The sequence below is a fragment of the Alternaria arbusti genome (assembly GCF_024043155.1).
Source record: "Alternaria arbusti strain BMP 1465 chromosome Unknown scaffold_22, whole genome shotgun sequence".
In the NCBI taxonomy this organism is placed as follows: Eukaryota; Fungi; Ascomycota; class Dothideomycetes; order Pleosporales; family Pleosporaceae; genus Alternaria; species Alternaria arbusti.
Window position 1 is genome coordinate 1 of NW_026249962.1, and position 25,962 is coordinate 25,962.

Here is a 25,962-nt window from a genome sequence, read left to right on the forward strand (position 1 = left end):
CAATCGAACCCGCCAACCCCCCCGTCCCAGAACCAACAAAGAAATACCACCAAAACATCCCCCGCTACCTCCTCGATCTCGATGCGCCTGAGGAATCATCCCGTTTCGCGCGCGCAAACGCCATGACGAACAATCTGCCTGCGCCGCCCTCCCTTCCTGGTTTCCTCGGTAAGAGTATATTGAACGGCACGACGCCGATGAAGGATGATAGCAGTGTGTTGATTCATCCGAATCATACTGTGCTGAATCATCTGGCGACGAGCAGTATTAAGGATAATATTTTGGCTACGAGTGCTACTACGAGGTATAAACAGAAGGTATGTGGAATTGCGTGTTTGGGGGGGAAGTGGATGATGGGGATGCATGCTAATTTGTGGATAGTTCTTGACGACGATCATGTATAAGCCGAAGGAGGAACATGGGGAGGTTTATTAGATGGAGGTGGATGTGCGGTGGTGGTGATGGCTTTACGCCTGGTATGAGGGGATGGGGAGTGGAGTGGAAAAGACTGAAGTCTGCTGTCTGGAAGGTGGTGAGAATGGTGAGAAGATGGGAAAAGATGGACGAGCTTCGGCGTTGGGCTTTGGCTACATGTGTTTTCAGGGATCGTACGAATTGTTTTGGTTCCCAGGGCTATGAGAAGGGTGTTATGGGGAGTTCCAAAGGCGTGTTCTGGCAAGAAGCATACGAAAGCGGGCTATTCACGAGTTTACGGGCTTTTTTTTCTTGGTTTCCGTATAGTTCAATACCCCATAGTGGTAGCATTTCTTGGTGTATATATTTATTCGATATATTTGCGGCGATTATGAGTATGCAGTTGGTTGTGCTTTGCCTCCTGTTTTGGGATTCGATGTGGGGGAAAGGCGTGGAGACGAATGGTGGGTAAAGTCAAGGGTCTGGGTGATGTATGAACAGCGTGGAAGTATGGCCGTGAGTGAACCCTTGTTTGTCTGCGAAATTCGGGTACTTGCACTGACATGAAGAAGCCGTATCTGCGCAAAGATCCTTCTAACTTCACGCCTGATCTGCTTACTTTCCTTGTTGAACTGTCTTTCCACTTTTTTCTCTTCTTAACGCCAGTTTCCCTGTATTTTTTCATAGTGGGATTGTGCTGCGGAGTATAAGTATGAGAGGTCGGTTAGTTTGTGTGAAGGGGTGTTGAGGTGCGTGATTACAGCGTCAAGACCCTGATCCGGAGGATTTAGCTGTTCTCGACATCAGTATAGTACCCTGATACTCAAAGCAGGCGGTCGATGTGTAAGGAATGAGGTGAGGATGATCTATTGGGGGGTTGATGAGAGGGGTGTAAAGACGTCGTCTGCACTGTCATAGTACTGAGGGGAGACGTTTCCTCCTTCTTCATCTCAGTAGCCAACACTGAACTCCTATCTTTTGTACCCTACAGCACAACGGGATAGGAGACGACGAGACATCGTGTCACATCACCCTACCACTTCTCTCGTCACAAGCACTGCACTCACTCGTGAGTCAGTGAGCGAGCAACCATGCCCCGACGCAACACATCCAAGTTCCGAGCCGCCGCAGAGGAAGACTTCGCATTCCCCGCCACACCATCCGCATCCTCACCTGGTCTACCCAACGCCAACACCACCAACTACACTTACACTCCCTCCCCATGGCCATCTCCATCCTCGTCTTCAAACTCCATCCCCACACCCTCCCACTTCCATGACGCACCCGAAACACCCACATCCTCGCCACCCCCTCCCTTCTCCAGCACCGGCAAGGAAACCAACACCACCACCAACAAACCCTCCAACACCTCCGCGTCCAAAGCAAAGCACGCAGCGCCATCCTCTCCATCTCCACCAACGCCCTCCCGTCTCCCTAGAACCGTCAATGTCAAGCCCACTCCGAACCCAAGCCCCAGCACAAGCACGAGCAACCTCCTCTCTTCCCGCATCGCGTCCTACGAAGCACGCACCGCGTCTGCGCGCTCACCCACGCGCGGTGCGGCAAAGGGGCGGAGCACGTCTGTGGATCCGACGTTGATGGGGTTTGGCAAGTATTATGATGCTGCTACGAAGAAGTTTTGCGTTGGGGATGATGAGGGCGGTGCTGAGCCGATGGAAGAAGAGAGTGAGGATTTGGGGGAGAGGCGGGGACGCAGTCAGACTATGATACGTGATACGGTAGAAGAAGAGGAGGACGATGCTGTGTTGTCGAGGATACCATCTGTGGCCTGGCCTCCGGGTGTGTTTCCTCCAGGTTTCGAAGCGGGCAATCGACGTGATGCGAAGAAGCTTCTGGACGGAGAGAAGGATGGTGTCGTTGCAGTCAGCCCCTCTGTCGCGCCATCTGATTCCTGGCTCGCGTCGCCCGATGCCGGGCAAGAAGAGGAGGCGAGGGAGTATTGGGATGATGTGTTGGCCCATGTGAACGAGGCGGGTGATGATGCGCTTCGGGAGAAGAAGCAAGGTACGCTCTCTCTCGCGTCCCTCCTCCATGTATACTTCCAGTGTGACAATACTGACAAACGCCGTCTCACAGTCCTAGGCTACCCCTCCGACAACATGGACTACCACCGCAGCAAGATGCCCGCCCGCGACGAACACAGCGAGCCAACCGAGTTCTCGGAGCGAAAAGCCAACAGAGACAAAGTCATGCAGGTCCTCATCAACAGCGTGTACCCCAAGCACAAAGTCGAAGGCGGATTCTTCGACAACACCGAGGTCTTGAATGAGGATCGCAGGAAGCGAGCAATTTGTATCGATGACCCAGATGCCGACGCATCTCCGCCGCCCGCCTGTGACCACTGCGAGTACGTCACGTTGCCGCTACACGACCGACTGAGGAACAAGCTGCCTTCGCCAAGCATCTTCACGCCCTGGACGTACCGGTCCAAGTACCACGAGCTTCGAGCTGTTGAGATGGCTAGTATGAGCAAAGACCTGCCACTCAAAGACGACTCGCTCAAAGCAAGAGGTATGCACTACGACAGAAATAGAGCGGTGCTCGAGGCCGCGCTGGAAGAAGACAGGATCTTGAGGAAAGAGCCACACGTCGTCGATGCACTCAGGTGCCACTACGGCCACAATCTCCAGGCACCGGGAAATATGTCGTGTGGATCATATCATCCGCGAATGATATCCAATGTCGACACGATGCAGTACTTGCTCCTCGGGCAGCAGGAGCTGAGACGCGATATCGAGCGCCTCGAGTGCGTGAGGCGTGCTGTAGGAACCTCCATCTCGACGGTGCGTTTACTGCCGACGCGCTACCTTGGACAGGCCCAAGGAAAGGTCCTGGGAAGAATGACGGCAGAAGAACATCTCGAAGAGCTCGCGAGAAAGGCACTGATGGTGGATGACGACACATCCGATGTGCCCGTGGATGAGCCGTTTCCAGTCCAGTCTGAGCAGCACCGCACCTCAACCAGCCTTGATACCATTGTGGAGAGTCCGCCCAGAGCGCGTAGCATGAGCGTTGGGACAGCACTTTACGTGACTGAAGAGTACACCCCTCTCGTCGAGCAGCCGAGACCACGTCAACACGTTACGTCGCGATCATCCTCAGTATACAGCGGCAGTGCTGCAAAGACCAAGAGGAGTGTTTCCATCCCGCCCGCTCTGCCTGGACTATCAGAGACCAGCGACGCCGGAGAATGTCTGCCTCGGGAGAAGGATCGTGCGTCTAAAAGGATTATGCAGAGTATCCGATCATTTCACAACCGCGGTCGGTCTCGTCCTGCGTCATCAGCCGGTAGCGAGTCCAGTCGTACGGGGAGGCGCGAAGAACGTGGGAGGAGGGAGGGTGTCGTCACCAGTCCGACCCGGCAGGACGAGGAGAGGTATCCCAAACGCCAGAACATTGTGCAGCAGTGAGTGATGGAGTCATTCCACCACCTGGCCGCGTTCATCTTGGAATACTTCTTGGACGATTGTTTCGGTGGTCTTTATACTGCGTTGACATCCGGAAAGCAGTATAGCAGTCGATATGATGAATGGCGTACACGTGTAGTGGCAGTTCTGACGGCGTTTCAAGTTGGAATGAGAATGGTGCTGTCCACGATGGTGTGGCATGGCTCCATCAATGGCGGAGCGGTTGCGATCAAACATGGGTTGGAGGTTGACCGTACTCAGACGTCCGTTTCGGTGGACTTTTGTCACGGCCAGAGGGCGATTATCGTCAGTTTAGCCGTAGTCTGCGCCTATCTATTAGTAGATAGTCCTCTGAATCCGACCACAAACATACATATCAAATCTTGCCAATATCCTATTGCCTGTCTTTGTGCAAAAGCTTCCGACTTGATGACCGAAGTTGGTCCTAACCCAGGATATCATCGCTTTGATATGAGAGGTATTGACCATAGTCATGACATCGTCAGTTGGCAGCGAGTGAACCGAGACACCAGGCCCAAATGAAGCCATGCAGGTACCTGATATCAGCACGTCTTGTGATGCTGACAAGCAGCCCCAACCCAGACAACTCTGTCAACCACAGGATGTCGTCCATAGTAAGCGCATCGATCCACCGAATGCGTGTGGTAGATACATCCGCAAACAGGAAACTTCTCGACTACTCGAATACACATACTGTGGGGCTGGTGTTCGGACCGATGGCAGTGTCGTCTTGAAATAAGTTCGCGCGAGGTATGTGGAAGGGAACGAAAAGATACATGAGTACTCCAAGATATCGCAACGACGGCATATAAAGGGAATTGTTGACCCTCTGAACAGATCGCAACATCCGCGACGAGCCTGCTCTGTAGGCACCGTCTCGAAGCCCGGGACTAGTGGGATATGATCCTTGCCTGGTGTGAAGCATAACGGTTGTTCTTCCTCTGATGCGCTTAGCGGCCATGTCAAAAAAAGCTGATCAGCGTTGTCAAATCATCAAAGATAGTAGTGGGAAACAGTCTCATTGGTGCCGTGATACTCTTCCACCGGCCGCAGACACCCGCATACGAGCAAGGAGGAGGACGGCAGACACGAAGCCACAGAGCAAAGCCTCGTAGTTTACGTCCAGGTATACTTCTTGGCTACCGAATGACAGTCCAGGGACGCCTGCTGTGATCCTGGTGATGTCTCACCAGAGCACATGGCTTCGCGGTCACAGGACGGCTGGGGCTTGTGGTTCGTCCGGAGGGAGCAGAGCTGAGATTAGAAGACCAGAAGGCAGCAACGGATGTGCGCTACCGGCGGCATCCGTGCTGTGAGCACGGGCTGACAGCGATGCTTCTCTCGTTACCACAGGAAAGTGCCGATGCTAACTCAGACATTCCAGTGCCCAAAGTGCGCGGCGTGCGGATGCATGCGGCGTAGTGGCAAGAAGGATTCGTACGTCTCTCGATTAGCATCCTTGTGGATGAGCAACAAGCTTCGTGGTGTCGTGTGTGTGCAGGGGGTCACGATGTCAGACGCGACGGAAGTGGCATGAAGCACTGACCACCCGACGTCAGCCCTAACTTCTCTTACTAAGCGAAGAACTACCTTGGTAACTCCAACACTTCCGAGGTCATCCATCACATTGTTCTTCATCTATAATCCTGAGATACCGTGTCTACCTCCGCCGCGTCATCAGTTGCTAGAAGCTTCTGGAGGATGCAGCTGGGAAGCAGTTAGTAATGGAGGAAGCAGCGATGCCCTCCTCTCCGCGTTCTGTAGTCGCCAGGAGGGCTAGAAACTGGCATTACTATCCACGGTATATCTAGTAAAAGAGTTGTCAACAATAGCATTGATGTAGTCGGTACGGGGACTTATAGAGCAAACCTTGCCTGCTGATCTGCGAAGTATGTACGTACGTTCAACTATTGCTTTTGCGACTAAATACTCGAGAAGCGGATAAATTACAGAAACATCTATTCGTAAATTCGTAAACCCCATCCTGTCATCTCAGACCAGCTGCTCTTCCTCCCCCAGCCAACTAGTACACATGCCGCCACCCCCTCTCAACACCCGTATGCTCACTCCACCCCTCCGCCTCATCCAACCTCCTATTCAAACTCTTCGCCCTCATCTTAACCAGCGTAGCACTAACAACACAAGCCGCACACCCAAACAGAATCAACCCCCCACCCAACCGATAAAATGGCTCCTGACTCGTCGGAAAGAAGTACGGGCTAAACCAATGACTAGTCTGACTAATGCAATTCGCAATCGCAATGAGCGCCGCCTTCTTGCTCCTAGGCGCGGGGACAAGCGTCGTCTCCCAGCTCAATTGCAGGTTGAGGCCGGAGTAGGTGCCGCTGATGAGCAGGATGAGACCGACGTAGCGGGCGCCGATGTTGAGGGTGCCGATGAGTGCGGCGCAGCCGACTGCGGACATGAGGATGGGGAGCACGATGTGGTAGTAGGATTCTTGGAAGCGGCCGGATGTGTATGCCATTCCGCAGGCGAAGGCATAGGCGATGGCGTAGGGAGGGGCTTGGACGAGGTAGGTGGTCAGTTCGGAGAAGTGGAATGTCTTCATGATCTGTTTTCTTGGGGTTAGCACGCGGGGAATAAGTAGCACAGTGGTGCTGGACATGGGGACGTACCGATGGCAGGAAGTCCTTGAAGCTTTGCGCTGTTACGAGGGCGAAGTGCATCAAGCAGAAGTACCAGGTAAATGGATCTGCGGCTGCGGCTTTGACACCATCCCATGTGCCGCCGACGCCCTCGTCATGGCCGCCGTTGGACACTTGAACGCGGTACATGGCCATTTCGCTCTCTTCTGGGGTCAGCCATTTGGTGTTGTGCGGCCACGATGGAAGCAGGAAGTAGGCACCGGCGGCCACGACAATAGATGCAGCGCCCTCGATGATGAAGAACCATTGCCAAGCGTGGAGACCGAGAACCTCGTCCATGTTTGTCAAGATACCGGCAGCCAAGAACCCAGACAAGATATTCGACATGGTATTTCCGGCATGCCAGATAGCCATGCGCATGGGGTTCTCCTCTTTGGTGTACCACGACGATGTCACTGTTTCGTGTCAGTTCTAGCTCGTTGGATATGGGCCTGATGTACGAGAACATACTCAGCGTGATACCCGGGAAGAAAGGTGCTTCAGACAAGCCGATGAAGAAGCGACATACGGCGAAGCCAGCTCCACTAGTCATGGCCGGCATGCAGATTGTGGCTGTACTCCATGCCATCATCATGGACGGTAAAAGCCATCTTGGGTCCGCCTTTGCAAGCCATAGGTTACCGGGAAGTTGGCCAACAAGATAGCCGACGTAGAAGGTTGACTGTAGGTAGAGGTACAAAGTTAGCGTAAGCTCTCAACATCGTAGGTGTAGGGGTAAGCTTGGGGTGGTGGGAAGAACATACTATACCCGTATTCCAAATAGTGTCGCTCATGTGCAAGTCCTTCTGTAGCCCAGCCAGACGTGCGTTCGACACGTTGATGCGATCGAGGTAGCTAGGTTTGGTAAGCCCGATGGTGCAAGACCACGCTTCAAAAAACTTACTTCATAAGAAACATGAGTGTGATGCATGGCATCAGTCTCCAATCAAGTCGTTTGACAAGTCTCTTGTTCAACGCATCCATTTGTTCCTGGCTCAAATCTCTCAATGTTTCGAAGCGAGCCTGAATCTGCTGCGGTGTGATGGGTCCAGATTCTGGAGCTACCTCCTTGAACTCAGCACCTGCCATCTTCTCGTCGATGCTCGTCATCTTCTCGTCGGTGTTCGTCATGTTGCTGGGTCGAGTGCGTCGATGACCGAGCTGTGAATTGATGATGCATCTTCACGACACCCACCTCGTCGTTATATAGACAATCGGCCATTTGAAAAGCCTTTGCACGATTGGCCGCGGGCTATCTCACGGATTCAGTTGCCAAAGGCGTCTAGCAAGCATACCAAGGGTCTAGAGAGGAGGCTAAGAATGCGAGCAGGCCTGGGGAATGCGGGGCCCCAGGAAACGGCGAACCATGGCAGTGGATATGCGCCACTGTCAGTCCCCGTTTGGCAACTAAGGCTGGTTCCAAGAAGCTAGAGCGAGGGGACGCCGGTACGCGAAGGATCTCGGAGCGTTGTTGACACGCCATGCCTCGAAGCGAGCCCTTCCAAGATTCCTTCCCGCGGGTAAGTCGAAGCCGCATGCGTTGCCGCGGGATGTGTAGCCCATGCCGTCCCGCGGCTGGACTGTAGACTGCGATTTTCGTGAGGTCGCCCTCGCATGACATTGCCGCGGGAGATTGCAGAGCAGAAGATGCGCCGTTGACCACGTGCGATGAACGACGTTGTACCAGCCCGTCGGTTGTCGGATCAGATAAGGCGCCCAAACTGCCCCACCCTAGCACGTCGGATGGTGCACAGTCAGGATTACTTTGATCTACCATCACAATACAACACAGCGCAAATATGTACTCTCTTGAAAGCCATTAGAGCTATGCAGCATAGCGCGTCTATACACAGTTGATTGATTATAATGTCACATGTAGTCTTCGGCTAGGGTTCAGTGGCACGCGGTTTGATAGAGACAATGATGGCAGTAATAGTAATTTATCGTAATACTTGACGACATGGAGTCAAGCCAAATTCATGAGGATATCATTCAACGCCACTAAAAACACCCGATCTCTATAACGATGACGGAGTCATAAGAGCTGCGAGCTTCTCATATACAGTGAAAACTATGCCGCCACTGAAGACCAATCGACCCAGTCGCATGGTACTTCCACTCCAGAACCCGCGAACACCAGCGTGTTGCATAACGCTCCAAAAGGCCTCCATTGTACTCGCGCCTTGTGCGCTCTGGGCGCGCGTCTTGATGGTATCGAAAGGCTGTGTTGCATAGACAGTAACGGTGCCGGCTATGGCACCCAGCCCGAACGTGACGAAGCTATTCTGCGGCAAGTTCTTCTGGCGGGCGACATCCTTCAAGACATTGTAGGAGCCCATACGGACGGCAGAGGTGGCTGACTGCTTCATCGTGGTGGAGACGAGTCCGCGGTACAGGCCAGGCAGGCCGTGAGTGTGGAGGATCATTTGGGTGGCGTGGAGGCCCCCGCGATAGCGCGCGGCACTGGTGCTCTTCGCGTTGTCGATCAGGGCCGTCTTGACGCGCTCCGTGGGCGTAACGGCGACGATGCTCTCGACGCTGCCGGCTAGCATTCCGGCCAGCACGCCGCGCGCGGGAGACAGCACGCCATGTTCATCGGCAAGGTGGTTGCGGATAGAGTCGAAGGAGAGGAAGCGCACGCCAGCTTTGAAGGCGGTGCCTACTATCAGCGTGGAGCAGCCTGTGTAGATGGCGCCGACGCCATGGGTGCGTGCGACGTGAGCGACCACGGCGAAGGGGTTCTTGGAGCCACCGCTGCCGGCCTGCAGTTGGGCGCGCGTCTTGGCAAACTCGAAGGGATAGGTTGCTGTGGCCTCGACGCCGCCCGCGACGGCACCGGATAGCAGCGAGACTAGGGCGGTTGGGGACTGTTTCTTCGTGGCTGTGAAGGCACGTGACTTGGCGGATGCGGGCGCGGGCGACAGGGTGCCAACGTCGACGCTGGGGGGTGCAAGTGTTGCGCTCATGGTGTGCGATGCCGGCCCCGAACAGCCATGTTGCTATCTATATCTTCGCACTCCCGTCACCATTCCCGTCACCACTCCCGTCATCACGGCTACCCGTCTGGCCTACTATGAGTGACTGACGCCTACCCGTCTGAACGGGCCGGACACGCAAACGGGCGGCCGAGTCATGCACATTAAGCCGCAGGAGGAACGTAAGTCGTGGCAGAGTCGAGTGCAGCGACGTGTGAGATCAAGTGCAGTGCGGAGCACCCCACGTGCGTCTGCGTCTCTAACAACCTGCAGGTGGGAGAGACTAGAGGCGGGGCCTAGGCAGAGCCTATCACGCAACATCGTAGTAGCATAGTAAGTCATGAACCAATATGCCGCTCCGGGAGACGGACCCCGATTGTCAACGTGATCTCTTCGAACAGACCAAAGCAGCCCTCAACGCCAAATACGGGGTTCTGCAATACGATCTCCCATTACCGCTCATCCTTGTCGATGAACAAGCAGACCCACCACTACCATGCCATGAACCTGCAGAGGAGACCCTCGCCATCAGCGCCCACGTATCAGCACGCATCCATACCCTTTACTCGCAGAGTGCCGCTGCGTATAAAGCAGCTGAAGACCCGCCAGCCAGCATCGCCCTCAGTCTCGAAATCGAGACACAAAAGTACGACACAGACGACCTAGAATATCTGGTATGCTACCACCACAGACACCACTCGCGCCGGCTACAGCTGCACAACCCGGAGACACTACCAGATCTACCCTTCATAGGCAGCCTATCCATCAGGTCAGCGTGCGGCTCCGACGCCGATACCGCAAGAGACATACGGCCTCTATCTCCCCTCGTACCACTGCAATGCCTCGTCCACCTGCCAGCTATCCAAGAATGGACTGCCCGCTGGTTATGGGAGAGACCCATGCCTTCCGCCCTTTCGAGCAAGGTGATGCGCGAGCATTGGACCTGGCCGTGGGAAGGTCCCTTACGAGACGCCCGTCACGAGTTCGGCGCTGCCATCATAGACCAGGAGGAGCACCTCTGCGGCAAAAGGATCCCCACCAGCTTGACAAGAGCCGCACTGCACTTCTACCCTTTCTCCTCACTCCCCAAGCACGACCAGTCGATAGCCCGGCCCAACCTGATCCACCCCGCAGACAAAGACCCAGTCTCCATCGGTCTGCGCAGACTCGGTACACAACTAAGCAAATTCGACATTCGTGCCATGGTCACTCCCGACCTCTTCCCCATTCCCGACGCACCAACCCCGCAGCAATGGTCACAAATGCAGCGCTTCAGACTCGAATTCCATTCCCTGCGTCCAGACGGGCGGTGGTACTTCATCGGCCCCCGAGGCGAGGACCCCCACGACTCTGAACAAGGAGGGTACAAGATCTCAGACACTGAAAATTACCCCCGCGAGATCGACGAGGAGGAATGCGGGGATCTTCGTGGTCAGTATGATTACGAAGTCACCGATGGGCCCGAATACAATGTAAACATGTTCCGCGTCCAGCCTTGCAGAGAGCGCATCGAGCCGCTGCTTGCGGCGTTTGCGAAGTCGCTGACTCGCGACAATATGCCGGATCTTGAGGACGCGGAGATGTTTACGCACTTATGGTGGCACCCCTCGGACGAAAGGGAAATAGAGGATTATGGTTTAAGGATGAAGAAGGGGCATAGATGGGGTGTCAAGTTCATTGCTGGGCGTGGTAGTGAGACGCAGAAGAACGGCGATGCTGCTGCAGCACCAAGACCACCGGTGGTGCAGTGGCAGGTTGGCGACTGGAGACCCAGCGAGAAGGTCATGGGTTTGTTTGAAGGACTTGGACAGCAAGAGTGGCTAGATCTCGAATGGGGTAGGTATAGAGATACGGCGGGGCGCGATTTGCTGGGTAACAGCCAGTCTACACCTATATAGTCGGGCACACATAATGATGAATCATCTCTACACCCCGATCGACTTCAGCAAGGAATTGAGGCAGGACTTGAGAGAACCTCTCAGTAAATCACCACATCTCCAACAACACCAGCAAACGCGAACATGTGAAGAAGTGGGGTATCTAACATTCCTTCTCCTTACTACGAATAGAAGAGAAAGAAGAAAAACACGACATGTGCATGCAAACAAGAACACAGCCGTAAGAAAAAATGCCAGCGAAAAGCGCGTGGCTGATAAAACACTCGATCCAGTCGTGACTGTCGTAATCCTCCGCAAATCAAATACAACATCCCATCCCGTCTCTGCTCCACTTCGTCTTTGTACAATCTCTCATATCCACCCGTCTACCGCCTCCTCCTCTTCGCACTCGCACTCCCACCTCCCGTTCCCCTCCTCGTCTCATCCTCCACCTCCTCCACCGTCGCCGCGGGACTAGTACTATTACTACTCCCCCCACTCCCTGCACTCTCAATCTTGCCCACGCCGTTCACATTCCCATTCGCACCCGTCGCATCATCCACACCGAGCAACCCAGGATCCTCTCCACCAATCCCATTCGCTTCATCCGCAAAATCGAAACCAGCATCGCCGTTCGCGGGATCAACATCAAACGGCGTACTGGCATCGAATGTGAAATCAGGTAGGCCCCCGCCGTTGGTATTGTTGTTAATGCCGTTAATCCCGTTCGTAGCTTTTTGATCGGGGGGATTCGCGTCTGCGGTGAAGAAATCGTCGTCGTTGACGAAGTGGCCCATGTTGAGGTCGAAACCACCGGGTTCGCCTAGGCCGCCGTCGTCGCCGGTTGCGCTACCGAAATACCCATCGTTGCCCTCGCCAAGTCCGGAGATCTGACCTGTGGGCGAAAGTGGTAGGATACGTTCGTGGATGTGTTGGATCTTGCTGTTTTGCTGGTCAGACAACTTTTGTAGCATCTCTAGTTGTTGCTGCGTCGCTTGGTACTGCGCTAGATCGCCCAGCAAGCGGTCCATTTCAGGCGGATGCGGGTTGGTAAGCGCGTTGTTTGTGTTTTGGGCAGACGTGTTGTTTACGATCTGGGAGAGGACATCGTTGCGTTGTTGCGGGGTGAGAGGGACGTGGCCGTCTTGGGTTTGGTAATTTGATAAAGCGGCGGCGTAGTCGAAGTCTGAGGGTGGGGGTTGCGAAGTGCCCGAGTGGTTGGTTGCTGTGGCATTGGCATTTTGGATGGCGGACATGATGGCGGAGTTGTCGGCTAGTGGGTTTAGGTTGGAGGCGGGGTCGGGTTTGACTTGGGAGGGGGTTATGCTGTCTCTGGCTTGTTGGGAAAATGGTGACGACTGGGACTGCTGGCGATTCATCGATACTGAGGGCCTGAACACTGATTGTCGACTGCCAGGCCGTGTGATGGGACTAGCGAGTGGCCGGGCTGTTGGGCTCATGGTCGTGGCGCGGCCTGTCGTCGTTGGAGCGAGGTAGTCCTGGTTCGGGGCTGGCGCTGGTAGAATTGCAAGCGGTTTCTTGTTCCTCTGCAATTGCGGTGACTTTTGTGCTTCCTGCATGGGATAGTCGTCGACGTCGACGACATTGCCGTGATGTTGTTGTCGTGCCGCGGGGAACATGTCTGCAAGATTCATATTCGCGTTACCCTCTAGACTCCTATTATAGAAAGTGGCGAGGAATGTCAAAATGGCATTGATAGAGTTCTCGTGGCGGTCGTGCAGCGCTTGGAAGGATGTCGCTCGTGAGTACAACTCCTCATTCTGGCGTTTGATCTGGGTAAGGACATTGGAGATGAGCTTTTGCTGTTGCTGGAGTTCCCTGACTTCAACCCGCAGGCTGTTGTACTCGGATCGCGGGATCATGGCCATCTGCTCGTTTCCTCTGACGGCCACTTCTTCAACATAGCCTCCGCCCCCTGTATCTTGAATGTACTTGCGGTCTTCGTCGCTATCGCCCTTGTTTTCTTCATCCCGTTTCCGCTTCGGTCCGGTAACAGGATTCTTCGGCTTCTGGATCAGCCATAATAACTCTTGTCGACCGCGCTTGAAGTACTTGTTGTAGTACTCGCTAGGTGCTTTCGCTTTTGTCTCGCTGGCTTTCATCGAATTGTCCGAGAGTCCCACCTTCTTGTGGAAACCGTACATGTTCAGTTGTCGTACGAAGGACGCGTAGTTATTGTGCTTGAAGAGCTCGGGTATCAGGGTCCTCGCAAATTCGTCCTCGTCAAGCACGATGAAGGAGTTGCCGTCGTCCGACCAGCGAATGAGGTTTTCGTTTTTGTTGTTATCGAGGAAACTGTCAAGGTCAGTCGCTATTCCAGGTACAGTCTACAAAGATACTCACCTGCTCAACTTCTGCACAAACGGCGGGATCTGTTTCCGCCTCGCCTGTGCATCCTTCTTGGCAATAGCCGCCTTCTGCTCCAGCTCCTCATCGTCATCCACCGTCTCCCACTGTTGCGTCGGACTGGCAAATCCATCCCATTGATTCCGCCGTGGCGCAGGTGCAAGTTGCTGGTTTGTGTTTCGCCGTACCAATTGCCCCGCCATTTCCGCGCCGTCGTTGTATCCATCGAGCGACACAACGCGGCTATGGCCTCCGCCCATGCTCTGGCCGTTGTAGTCGTACAGCGGCGGGTCGGTGAAGTTCATGTCTGCGCCAGCCGTAGGGTCGTTCCAGTTCATGTATGAGTCGGTCGCGGGGATGTCGTGCTGGTACGGCTGAGTGGGAGCCTGTGGTGAAGCACCCGGCGCGCGCCGCTTGCGGTTCGACATGAGTGCTCGCGCGCCTCGTGTGGCTGGAGCGAGGGAGATGTTTGATGGGTGCGTCCGCTGTGTGTATCCGGTGATCCCGCCGGCCTGAAAGATTCTTCGCGGGTCCTCGAGCGCGGCTATCAGCCTTGTCAATTCCGTGCAGAGGCGAAGCCGTGGAAGTGCGAACAGACACTCCAAGTCAATGATGGAGTTTAATCGTAGGCCCTAGGTCGCGCGATTCCGTCACGATTATGTAGCGGCGCAGTCCAGATTGTTGTCTTGTTGTCGCAGTTTTACTACACCACGGGGTGATTGTTCGAAACAGTTCGTTGACTCGCACAAAGAATCGGGGGGCGTTCCAGCAAAGGGCGCAAATACAAACGCCTGGAAGGTGGTTCTGGAAGGCAGCGGCGTCGTGATCAAGAAGGGCGCCGCGAGGCAGACATTCGGCGGAGCAAGATGAGTCGGGTCGTTTAAGTTTTGGTGGAGAAATCCGGGGTACCGGCGACCAATGGGTGGGCGGGCAGGCGATGGCGCTGTCGAAGGGTATGCGCAACGTGTTCAGATGCGGCGGAAGCCTGGAGGCGGGCGGTTGGATGGCGTGCAAGGCAGCGTCGGCACTGTCGCGTACGAACGCTCACGATGAGATCAGTAGACTTCACCGCACCGCCAGCGTCATTCGCTTAGCCTCGCGCTAGCATGACTCGCGACATCGTCTGGGTCCTGTCAGTAGTAGTAATGCTAACGTCCACTTTTCGACACGACTTACAGCATGCTATTCATATTCATTTGCATCTCTCAACACCAGTTTTGCAACGACATAAGGGCGTCAAAACTCTGTCATCCCGCCCCCCAGCCACGTCGACCCATGACAGCCGGCATGATTTGCATTCGGCCCGTTTGAGGTGGAACGATGGCATTTCGCCTGGAATTCCCATGCTTTACTACAGATTTCCCATATTATTCTCCGATCAACAGCGCCACTCATCGAGATCCATCCTGCCGCCGGTGGTCTATCATGCCAGGGGCTCAAACGCTGAATGGTTCTGGCTTCTGTACACTTGCTCTACAGTATTCAACCACGCCTCGGATTCCTACCTAGGAATTCTTGAGAGCAGATGCCTCATACATCATCTGATCGACAGTGCATCTTGTCGGGATCTTTGGCAGTGCAAGCAGTTGACCATCGCAGCTCATATCTGAATGAGACGGCCACTACCTCCCCTCTGCCTCCCCTCCGCCGCCCCCACCCGACCAAGCTTACGACGTCCAACAAGAGACCTTCACCCCCTCCCCCACCCATCCGTGCCTTGACCTCCCCTGCTTTACGACAGATCTCCTATAATCCTCCGATCAACAGTGCATCCCATCATGACCCATCCCGGCATGGCACTCCTTCATACCAGGGACTTCCCATGGAACGTTCCAGATATCACCTGATTTGGTATAATGTTTGTTGACTCGTACGTTGCAAGATAAGTAACGTGGTGTCAGATCGACTCAACAGCCAGGGTATAAAGTCATGTGCCACGCGGTAGTGCTGTGGATGGGAAGGCATCTCCGGAGAAGTGAGATGTGTGAGTTCGGATTGGCCGGAGAGCGGAAGCGAGTGGCCCGAGCAACATGATACACAGAGTGGTGTATCGGACATGAGCGATACTCTGGCTTTGAGGTTTCCATGTAGTCGGGACAAAGTCCTTGCACCAATTTGTAATAATACTAACTAGGAACCCCGACTCCAGACACCGAGTCTAGAACGTGACAAGTAGCAACCAGCGGGGACAGCAGCATGGCAAATCACTCTTCCGCCTGCTATTTTGTCGCAACACGCACGAGCATGCTACCTAGGTATGCGACGTAACGAGCAGAAAAAGCAGATACATTCACCTCCTGCACTACCCACCCAGTCACTAGCTTATATCAGCGATGAGTAACACTCCAACACACTTCGAGAATAGCCGCAAGATGAAATCAAAGACGTATTTGGAGCAACGGCCTGGACAATCGTTATCGGCAGCACCGGAACCTTGGTTAGTAACCATGTAGTCGGATCAAAGTCTATGCATATTGCCGAAATCTCGGGTACAGAACCACAGTTGATACACGAAGGACGGAGCCACAGAAGCAGAAAACACAAAAGATCAGATCAAAAATTGCACACCTTCCATTACAATCCTGTCGCACCACCTGGGGGCCAGCACTATCCAAAAGACTATAATAATAAAGAATCGCGAATCGAAAAACTGAGAGGAGCAGGGGAAACGACAGACAAGAAAAAGGCGACACACTCAAGCGCAACTATCTGTTTTGAGATCATCAATCTCCAGCCCAAGGCAAAAAGAAGATGTGTGAGATACAAAAAAAAACGACAACAGCAAACTACAACGACATGAAATCCCAAATGTTCATGATTGATAAATATGCTTTTTTGCTTTGCAACCCCCCGAAATGCCAAGTCTGGGAACTGAAGGAATGGATGTGGGAGAGTGGGAAATATTTCGGGGCAGCGAGCCCGCATGGGGGGAAAATTCTGGATCTTCTTGGTGTTATACTAATGTCTTATCTTTCTACCGTTTCGTAGCATCATTCTTCGTATGCATCGTAAAGGTTCAATCCAGGGTTTGGGGTAGTGTAGCGAGGGCCGAGGGCGGTTCAAAGGCCGTTAAAGGACGTTCGTGTCGTTCATGGGGTGGCGCCATCGCACGTTTCGTTGGTGATAGAAGGAGTGAGGATACGTGCGTCGACATTCATTTTCGTCGTTGCGTGATTAAGCTATTGGCCTACGAGGATTTCGACGTTGGATTGACTCGACAGCTCATCGCTGTTGCGGTTCTGATGGCCGTTTTGGCGGGGGCGGCCGAAGCCCTGGCCGCGCTCAGGGAGGGGTCCACGGGGTTGGCGCGACGGACGGTCATCGTAGTTTGTGCTAAAGGAGCGGTGGCCGCCAATGGGGCCAGGCGCATCCCAAGACGTCATTTGGCGCAGAGCACGCGGGCTGCTGTTTTGCGGGTAGCCTGAGCTGAGTTGCATTCGGTTCATTTCGCGCTCGAGCAGGCTGTCGTCGCGTTGCGACATGGAGCCCGTCGTGGGGGTGCCGTTGGGGTTGGTAGAACTACCGCTGTAGCCGAGTCCTTCAAGCGAGATGCCGCCTGGGCGGCCGATGGGGTGGCTGGCGGTCGAGGGCGCGGGCGAAGGCGTGTAGGAGCGGAGGTCGGCGTAGGACTTGGCGCCGCGGAGGTTGGGCACTGCGTTCAGGCCGCCGGGCGAGTCGGGGAATCCGAGAAGACCTGATGGTTGCCTGTTGAAGGCGTTGTAGAATCCACCCTCGGCGCGCACATCGCTAAAGTCGGTGGTCGCTGCGCGGTTGAGGTTGCGGCGAGGCTGCTCCATGTGGTTGCTGGGCATCTGCGGCATCGGGGGGCTAAGGCCCTGGTTGTCGTGGACCTTGAAAATGTGCACCTGTCGCTGTTCGCCGGTGCCCTTGGACACATGCGCGAGACCTAGCTGATGAGCTAGAGTGTGGACGGTACGGCGTTGGAGAGGCGCCAGATTCGGGGGGAACGTCATGCTGTCGCGCTCCTTGGTCTCCTTGAACAAAAGCAACTGCGTGTAGAATTGGAGCACTTGGGGGTCGTTGAGGTCGACATCTAAATAGGTGTTAGCAATGTTCCCGTCATATGTTCCGCCCCCAACATACCAACAGTCTTTGATGCCGATCCAGCTCGCATGGCGGAAACTGGCGATGGCGATGTAGCGGGCATGTGCGAGGCAAGGGAGCCAAACGAAGCCTGTGATTGCAGACCGCCGCCGAGGGGCCGGTGCTGCTCCTCGAGCTGTCCACGGCGTTCACGCTTCTCCCGCTCAATACGCTCCCGCTCGGCCAATGGCAGCATCTTCTTGTACTCGACACGCAGCTTCCGGCCGTTGAGCTCAAAGTGGTTCATCGACTCGATGACGGCGGCCGTCTCCTCGGCGGTGGTGAAGTTGGCAAAGGCCAGACCCCTGAAGACGCCGTTGTCGAAGTGGTAGTTGAAAGCATAGGGCAGGGGTAGGCGCAGTTCCGTCATGAGGGAGACGAGCTGCTCCTTCTTGACGGCAAAGGGGATGTTCTTGATGACGATGGCGGTGGGGATGAGCTCTTCGTCGACGTCGTGGCCGTAGCTCGTGTTCTGCATGGCGCCGAGGTTGTTGTTGCCCAGGGCAAAGCTAGGCAGGCCTTGGGGCTGCTGGTCCATCCATCCCTATAAAGTCAGTATTGACTCCATTCATCTATCGAGTATCGAATGTTCTTACCGATGGCAGTGCGCTCCGCCCTCCGCCGCGCTGCTGCGACTTGATGCGGGCCTGCTGGGCGCCCCCGAGCGAGCCCAGGCCCTGGTTCTGGGAGAAGGCGTTGGTGTTCCAGCCTTGGGGCGCGCCCATGTCGTAGCCGTAGGCGCCGGCGTGCATGGTCTGGTTGAGGCGCTCGTAGTTGCGCGGCTGGTCGTACCTCTGCTGGTGGTCGTCTTGCGCGTACATGGCGTTGGGCTGCTGGACCTGCTGGTAGGCGTCGAACTGGCGAGAGGGCATTCGGTGCAGGGTGCCAGAGTGGGGCTGGTTCCGTTGGGCAATGGGCGAGCGCGACGTCGACTGGTCGTACGCCGACGAGTACATTATATGTGTGCGGCGAGGGAGGGCCGGGGCGGTGTTTGGGTGCAGAGCAAGAAAATTAACAGCGGAGGTAAGAGTAGCACGTGGTCCAAGCTCGTAATGTCGTGAAATGAGCGGAAGGCGGCCGTCGCAAACAGGTCAGGTCGGATCGGAGGAGAAAAGGGGTCGGTGTGAGCTCGAGCTTGCGTGGTCGAGGTTGGCTGGCGATGGTAATAATCAGGGATGCCTGGCGGACCCAGCGCAGTCGTCCCCTTTCGAGCCGCACTTTTCGGTGGGACGCGAACAACAGGCTAGCAGACGTCAGAGGGCTTCAATATCGCTAACACGCGACAGGGTGGATGCGTAGCTGGCTGGATGCGACGACGATGCCCGCCGCTTGGAAGCAAAAGTTGTCCTGACACCCACTAACGGCGCGGGGAGACGGCTGCACACGTGCCCGCGACGACAGAGGGCAGCTGTTTCAATAGTCTCGCGCGCAGCGAACGGCTGGCCAGGTCAGGAGTCAGCGACTTATCCATCTTGATTGGCTGACGCCCATCGTAAACCATCTCCCGCTGCACTCTGCCTAGGTCGTGTTTGGTATTAAGTTGTGTATACGGCTTGTTCCTCCCGCCGTCTGAGGCCGCTACCTCTTCGCCGCCCTCTACCATGACATCTCTCTTAAAATACCCTCGTCCGCACAGATGCCCTGGCCAGAGCCCAACACCTCCCATTACTCATGCCCACCATGTCTGCCCACGCGCCACATCATCGCCCTCCCTAGACGGGCCAGCCTCACAAAAGGGCGACAGAGGGATGGCCCGGCGTTCTGGAAGTCGCCAGGTGGCGGGCCGTAGCGTTAGCTCCCTGCCAATAACGTGGAACAACACCAACTCTGCTTTTCCCTTCCATCAACGCCTGCCAGAAGTGTCTGCTGTCAACGGCGTCGAGACAGGCCAAATCTGCCCCGTCGTGAACTCGAGGGACCTGCTCCTTTGGCCAGAATCCTCCGAGACGCTCGGGGTGCATGATGAGCACACGCGACGTCGTCAGCTGCACCCTGCCACCGGTAATCTCCCCTGGTACGGTTCATCGTGCTGCACCCCAGATGTGCAACTGGAATAAGGCTGCATATTCACTGCCATCGCTTGACACTGCTTGTTCATATTCTATTGTGGTCTACACATAACTCTGTATAATCCTCATCCACGCTGCGCAGTCCACGCCGCACAGCACACTCACTCATCTCATTTGACAGACCATCTGAGAGCTAGGCATATACTCGGCCATGGAAGACGATCAGGGACGGCTTCCCGCTTTTATCAAGTTTCCGACTGGCTGAGCACAGCAGATGTGGTTTGTAGGATCGCTTAGCCTGCATGCATAGCTGATCATGTGAATCCGGCCACTGGGCCGAACACCACTCTCAGGCGCGACGTCTCGCCATCATCCCTTTTCTGCGGACTGGTTACGCGACAGACATCGTGGCTGTGCTTACATCAATTGCATGCCCCTTCAGTCCTCAAAGTCGAGCAGCCGCGAGAATTCAGTCTCGCCGACGCGTCGGAATTCGGCTCCCGCTGCAAACTGCCCACTTGCTTCCCACGCTTGCATGGTCGCCTGGTCGTATGGCCCATTAATCTCACCTTCTGGTGCGTTGAGCCAGTGGAATTCCCACTGCACTGTCTCCGGGTTCGGGTTCTTCCAGTCCTCTCCAGTCTCACGCTTGTACTGCCGCATGATGGATTCGCGGGGGAGTTCGTAAATATCCTCGACGCCGCGATCAGACAGCCGACTGGCGCATTCGGTTATAGAATCAATCACCTCCTTTGCCTGGATCGCCGCAGCATCCTGCGATGGATCTGAATCGACCTCCATAGCCTGGCTCTTCTTCTTCTTGGCCCAGTTCTTGGCTGGCTTCTTCGGTGCTGCCTTGCCGTATCGGACGAGAGCCTCCATGGGCGTCTCGCCAACGTCCAGGTGCGTGATAAGGGTCGATAGAACGTCGCTGGTCACGATGGAGTCTTCGGCTCGTTCTCGTGCCTTTCGCTCGGCATCCAGCTTGTCTTGCGCCTCCTTTGCCTTTTTGATGTCCTTCTTCGATATGCCGTCCAACCACGAGTCTTGGGCAGCTTCAGGGTCAAAAGCCTTGCGCACAAAGTTTCCTGCTTCGTCAAAACGACCCTCTTCCTGCTCGGCGCTCATGTTGAAAGCATCCAGCTTAGGCGCATGCTTCTTCTTGCCACCTGCACCTATCTCCTCGTCGACGTCGGAGGGAACGTGGTCGCGCAACTCGTCATCTCCCTCATCGCTACTGCTCTCCACTTCTTCTGTTCTGCTCTTCGGGCCCTTGGTGAAGTCCACGGCTACGTGACCCCCAGACTTGCTGTTCGCTTCCTGGCCCTCGATCTCGGCGTCGTCCAGGAAGCGCAACTTCTTCTTCTTGGTCTGATCTCTCCGCAACCCCTCGTCCATATCATCGTCCTTGTCATCCTCGGCGAACATGTCGTCGTCATCGTCCTCGGTTTTGGGCGGCTCGTCCTTGTTGGGTCGGGCTTCTGCGCGCGCCTCGAAGTTCTCCGTGGAGCTGTCTGAGTCGTAGCCGTCGATGTTGACTGCGTTCCGCTTGATGCCTGCGCTTTTTCCTATCACGTCAGCCTCGAGAGCAGGATCTTCTTCGTCGTCTGCATCCGGAGCCAGCGTGGAGGGGTTGCGCGGGTCAAAGCGGGGTTTCTTGGTGGAATGTTCGTCGGCGTCCATGTGGTGGGTTCGCGTGAATTGCTCGCCAGCGCGCTTCGGTCGCGCGGGATTGTATGTTCCACTAGAGCTGGCCATGACGATTAGCAACGTTGCGCGGTCTTGCGGCGTCGAGGTTTGGCGATATGTGAATCCAGGCGGCCAGGCAGTGACGTCGGACGCGATTAATTTGAAGCTTGGGCCATGACGCGCTAATCGGAGTTTAGCGGACTTCCTACTGGCTCAAACGGCCCGCTGTACTGCTACCAACCACGGTCGTCATCTCAGGCCTCTCTCATCGAAGACATATCACTTCCACCACCTGCCCGCCGTTACCTAACAATTCCTGACCCATTCACTCCCCACCGGAAGACCCTCTGACTCACTGATTCCGCACACTCAAAATGGTAAGAGCGACCCCACCACCTTCTTTGTCCTACACTCACCACTACAGTTCAACCCCAACTTTTACGACCAAGACGATCCCATGGCCATGTACCAGTCCCTCGCCGCACGTCGCGGCGGCGCTCCTCGACGCTTCGATGAGTACTTTCGATGCTATCCCATCGTCATGTTGCCTGGCCCGGAGCGCCACGAGGCAAACCACGGCGGCAAAGTGTTCCTCCCTCCGAGTGCTCTCGACAAGCTCACCAGGCTGCACATCACATACCCCATGCTCTTCGAGCTCATAAACGGCAAGGCGGACGGAAAGAAGACACACGCAGGTGTGCTAGAATTCATCGCAGAAGAGGGCAAGATCTACCTGCCATATTGGCTTATGGAGACACTCCACCTGGAGCCCGGTGACCTGCTACAAGTCAAGTCAACCGACATCCCTCTCGGCACCTTTATCAAGCTGCAACCACAAGACTCCTCTTTCCTCGAAATCTCCGATCCCAAGGCCGTACTCGAAAACGCGTTCCGCAACTTCTCCTGCCTTACGGTCGGCGACATATTCACCTTTTCATACAACGACAACGTGTATAGCATAGCAGTGTTGGAGGCCAAGCCAGAACACCCAAGCAAGGCCGTCTGCACCATCGAGACCGATCTGTCAGTCGACTTCGCTCCCCCAGTAGGCTACCAAGAGCCCCAAAGGAACAGCGGCACAAGCACACCGCGCAGTGGAAAGGGCGTCATGAGCGGCAAAGGCGGCACACTACACGCTCAAGGCACCATGGCAGATGCTATCAACTACGCTGCCATCGCACCATCATCGGCGGCCGCAGCCAACGGAGCCAAGGCCACTTCCTCAAATTTCCTCACCACCGGCCACAAGCTGCTCAAGAAGGGCAGCAAGGCGCCCACCCCGCAAGCCTCCACCCCCATCGCAGGACAGTCATCAAACCCGCCCCCAACAGTACGACGCACCAACGGCCCGCAGCCGCTCAGACTACCACCCAACAAACTGTTCTTCGGGTACGAGATCAAGCCACTAAAGGGCAAGGAAGAGGAAGGCGAGCAGAAAGATTCGAAGCACTTCGAAGGGTCTGGGCAGTCTCTGCGCAAGAAGAAGGGCGACAAATAAGGTAGATACCCGAGCTGGTGGTGCTGATGGGGTTTGTAAATCGGATGTTCCTCGGAGCAGCATTGTGTGGCGCTGATAACGGTTATTGGGACAAGGACATGGCGTACGGCGTTTGATACCTACAATTCTAGTTATGTGTGGCATAAATGAAGCACTTATTTCCTCCCTTTCTTATGGTGTTCATCTGCGTATATGAACAGTTCGATAACTTGCGGAGATAGTTCTTGCGCTTTTGATCTGCAGTTTAACATTCTCTAAGCCATGTTTGCATCCATCTTCTCCCAAACACACCTCACTCTTCAAATACGTCAAACAGCACAAGCATGAACGGATGCAAGAGGATTGTATCATCAATGAAATTTTCTCGCTCAAGATAGACGATCAAGTCAAGTGCTCAGCGCATATCCACCACCAAAGTAAATCCGGCAGAAGCAAGTCTGTCTCGCGTACCAAAACCCCAGTACTGTCGTTAGACCGTGTGTGTTCCACTCGATGTCTGATGTAGCATGCGAACTTGCATGCGCAACGGAGCCAGAACCAGTGATTTCCCCTGAACTAGAGAACGGGAGAAAGAAACAGAGATAGTGAGGTGGATGGGGGAGAGAAGGCAAGACAGCCTAGACCATCTCATCAAGCTCCTCATCAAGAACCTCCTCTTTGACACCAACACTCTTTCCACCACCACCTTCCTCACTACCATCTTCTTCAACCGCGTCCTCAACACTCTCCTCTTTCTTGCCCTTAGCCTTGCCAGCCCCCTTCTTACCCCTCGGTTTCTTACTCGGCGTAGCTGCCTCTTCACCTCCGTCCTCCAAGCCATCACCATCGCCCTCGACAACACCAGCGCCACGTTTCTTGCTAAGAGGTGTCTTGCGCGGAGTAGTAACGGGCGTCTTTGCTTTAGCGCCGCCTTCGGGCAGTGTCCAGCCGTATTCTTCGTAGAGCTTGCGTTGTTCGACGCGGAGGAGGGAGACGCGGACTTGGACGCCTTTGATGGATGTTCCTGTGGGGTGGGGGGTTAGTTGGGTGCTTTGGGATGGAGTCGGGAGAGGGAAGGGGATGGAGGATGTTGGAGGGAGAAGATGGGAAAGTGGGAAAGTGGGAAAGAATATAGGAAAAAACCAACCAGGAAATACGCCGACAATACGCTCGTAGTCTTCGGCTGTGAGGTAGCGTCCTTGTGTCAGGATGAGGAGCTATATGGAAAGGAAGCTGTTAGTCCCGATCTACCAGTCATCAGGCATTTTGAGCGGAGGCTTACCTTCTTCTCGTTCTCGAGCGTCCAGCGGAACGCCTGGGATAAGTGTTAGTTGTTGGCTCATTAGGTAAATACTGGAGGGGGAAGAAACGTACGCCGCCTTTTGCCTCGCCGCCTTCGGCTACTGTGGTCTTCTTCTTGGGTGGCATGGTTGGTAAGTTCCAAGGTTGTTGGTTGTTTTGGGGGGGCTGGGATTAGGTGTTGATTTGGTGTGGTGAGGTAGATTGTGTAAGAGAGAGGAAGAGCGGGAGAGAAATCAAGTTGAGAGACGAGTGGGAGTGAGGGATTTGTACGTGTCTCGAGTGGGAGATTTGGAGTCTGGCTGGTGCTCAAAGTAGAAAGAGGGGAGAGGAGAGGTGAGAGTGAGATTCTGCTTGATTTCCTCTTTGAGGAAACAGTCACCTTCACCTTTGCATTCTACTCACAGAGAAGAGACACGGGAGATTAACACTGGCCATCTTGTTTTGCAGGAAGATCAAATTCCACTGATATGTGCCTATGATTCTACATTGCTAGAATACCCATGATTGAAGTAATCATCTCTGGCTGTCGATCCTAATGAAGTCGTACGTAGAAACCGAATAGTCGCGCCTCTGCTTGACAGCTCAGTATCTCAGAATATCTACAAATCATCTCCAACCAACTCCTCCTTGACACCGCCATCCTCCACCTCCATCTCACCACCAAGTCCGTCATCCTCCTCGACCTCCTTCTTAACAACCTCCTTCTTGCCCTTCCTCGCACGCGGCTTCTTCGCAGGTGACTCAGTCTCTCCCTCAGCACCACCAAGCTCCTCGCCCTTCTCCGCACCACCTGCAGCCCTCTTCTTCGGTGTACCAGTCTTAGCCGCAGCCTTGGTAGGTGTCTTGGTCGCAACACCATCTGGCATGTCCCAACCGAGTTCGGTGAAGCGCTCGCGCTGCTCCTTGCGTAACTTGGAGATGCGCTGGCGGACGCCGTTGTAGTTTGCGCCGGCTGTGGGTATGTGTGGTTAGCGTGCTATCTTTGGGAAGTAGTGAGGAGGTAATGGGCGTACTTACGTGGAAGAGCTTCGACGATCTTGTGATAGTCGTCTGTGGTGAGTTGGCGTTCAATGATTAGGACGAAGAGCTGCGGGTTGTGTTAGAGGAGTTTGGGGGTGTGGTTTGAGGGGATGACGCACTGCGCGCTCGTTCTCGGGGGTCCAGCGGAATGCCTGTGTGAGTGTTAGTCTCCGTGGGAATGAGTGTGGTGCTGGATCGTACTTACACCGTCGCCGCCGGTCTCGGCAGCTTCATCTACGACCTTCTTCTTCGGGGGCATGATCGCTGTTGAAGATGGTATGGTTGTGGAAAGTGGTTTGATGAAGAGCTGGCGGTTCCGTTACGCGAATTGCTGAGCGACGGAGTATGAGGGGGTCGAGTAGATAGAGAGTAGGAACCAGGTGAGATAGCAGTGTCAAAAAAGGTCTGAGCGACTGATAAACTAGCGAAAATCGAGACGAGGAAAAGTGAGAGTGAGATTACGCTGCGCGGGATGGTAACCCAGGTAACTAAAGCTCGCGCCTTCACCGTGATTTCCAGGAGAGGAACATCGGCGCAGGAACAGCACAACGCACGGAGAGCAAGGATGTCTACATTGCAGTCAAGTCAAGAACACCCCTCATCAAAATATCATAACATTTTCCTTATCTATCCA

General features: G+C 54.9%; 10 protein-coding genes across 10 annotated transcripts; 3 read left to right on the forward strand and 7 right to left on the reverse strand.

Moving 5' to 3' along the window:
- Positions 1-1,505: 1,505 nt before the first annotated feature.
- Positions 1,506-3,845, forward strand: J4E86_010405 (uncharacterized protein; the record flags this gene model as incomplete). Its single annotated transcript, XM_051450904.1, has 2 exons — positions 1,506-2,439; positions 2,512-3,845. 2 exons carry the CDS (start codon positions 1,506-1,508, stop codon positions 3,843-3,845), a joined length of 2,268 nt encoding a protein of 755 aa, XP_051297801.1.
- Positions 3,846-5,886: 2,041 nt separating this feature from the next.
- On the reverse strand, positions 5,887-7,639 carry J4E86_010406 (uncharacterized protein; the record flags this gene model as incomplete). The annotated part of the gene is made up of 5 exons (XM_051450905.1): positions 5,887-6,435; positions 6,500-6,924; positions 6,980-7,190; positions 7,273-7,363; positions 7,413-7,639. 5 exons carry the CDS (start codon positions 7,637-7,639, stop codon positions 5,887-5,889), a joined length of 1,503 nt encoding a protein of 500 aa, XP_051297802.1.
- Positions 7,640-8,526: 887 nt separating this feature from the next.
- J4E86_010407 (uncharacterized protein) lies at positions 8,527-9,474 on the reverse strand (the record flags this gene model as incomplete). Its single annotated transcript, XM_051450906.1, has 1 exon — positions 8,527-9,474. One exon carries the CDS (start codon positions 9,472-9,474, stop codon positions 8,527-8,529), a length of 948 nt encoding a protein of 315 aa, XP_051297803.1.
- Positions 9,475-9,833: 359 nt separating this feature from the next.
- On the forward strand, positions 9,834-11,381 carry J4E86_010408 (uncharacterized protein; the record flags this gene model as incomplete). Its single annotated transcript, XM_051450907.1, has 1 exon — positions 9,834-11,381. One exon carries the CDS (start codon positions 9,834-9,836, stop codon positions 11,379-11,381), a length of 1,548 nt encoding a protein of 515 aa, XP_051297804.1.
- Positions 11,382-11,746: 365 nt separating this feature from the next.
- J4E86_010409 (uncharacterized protein) lies at positions 11,747-14,155 on the reverse strand (the record flags this gene model as incomplete). Its single annotated transcript, XM_051450908.1, has 2 exons — positions 11,747-13,676; positions 13,725-14,155. 2 exons carry the CDS (start codon positions 14,153-14,155, stop codon positions 11,747-11,749), a joined length of 2,361 nt encoding a protein of 786 aa, XP_051297805.1.
- A 2,751-nt stretch (positions 14,156-16,906) lies between these two features.
- On the reverse strand, positions 16,907-18,787 carry J4E86_010410 (uncharacterized protein; the record flags this gene model as incomplete). Its single annotated transcript, XM_051450909.1, has 3 exons — positions 16,907-17,781; positions 17,832-18,375; positions 18,428-18,787. 3 exons carry the CDS (start codon positions 18,785-18,787, stop codon positions 16,907-16,909), a joined length of 1,779 nt encoding a protein of 592 aa, XP_051297806.1.
- A 1,491-nt stretch (positions 18,788-20,278) lies between these two features.
- Positions 20,279-21,598, reverse strand: J4E86_010411 (uncharacterized protein; the record flags this gene model as incomplete). Its single annotated transcript, XM_051450910.1, has 1 exon — positions 20,279-21,598. One exon carries the CDS (start codon positions 21,596-21,598, stop codon positions 20,279-20,281), a length of 1,320 nt encoding a protein of 439 aa, XP_051297807.1.
- Positions 21,599-21,903: 305 nt separating this feature from the next.
- On the forward strand, positions 21,904-23,027 carry J4E86_010412 (uncharacterized protein; the record flags this gene model as incomplete). The annotated part of the gene is made up of 2 exons (XM_051450911.1): positions 21,904-21,906; positions 21,954-23,027. The coding sequence occupies 2 exons, from the start codon at positions 21,904-21,906 to the stop codon at positions 23,025-23,027; spliced, it is 1,077 nt and encodes a 358-aa protein (XP_051297808.1).
- A 617-nt stretch (positions 23,028-23,644) lies between these two features.
- On the reverse strand, positions 23,645-24,434 carry J4E86_010413 (uncharacterized protein; the record flags this gene model as incomplete). Its single annotated transcript, XM_051450912.1, has 4 exons — positions 23,645-24,030; positions 24,154-24,223; positions 24,289-24,321; positions 24,381-24,434. 4 exons carry the CDS (start codon positions 24,432-24,434, stop codon positions 23,645-23,647), a joined length of 543 nt encoding a protein of 180 aa, XP_051297809.1.
- Positions 24,435-24,907: 473 nt separating this feature from the next.
- Positions 24,908-25,587, reverse strand: J4E86_010414 (uncharacterized protein; the record flags this gene model as incomplete). The annotated part of the gene is made up of 4 exons (XM_051450913.1): positions 24,908-25,260; positions 25,326-25,395; positions 25,448-25,480; positions 25,534-25,587. 4 exons carry the CDS (start codon positions 25,585-25,587, stop codon positions 24,908-24,910), a joined length of 510 nt encoding a protein of 169 aa, XP_051297810.1.
- Between the last annotated feature and the right edge of the window lie 375 nt (positions 25,588-25,962).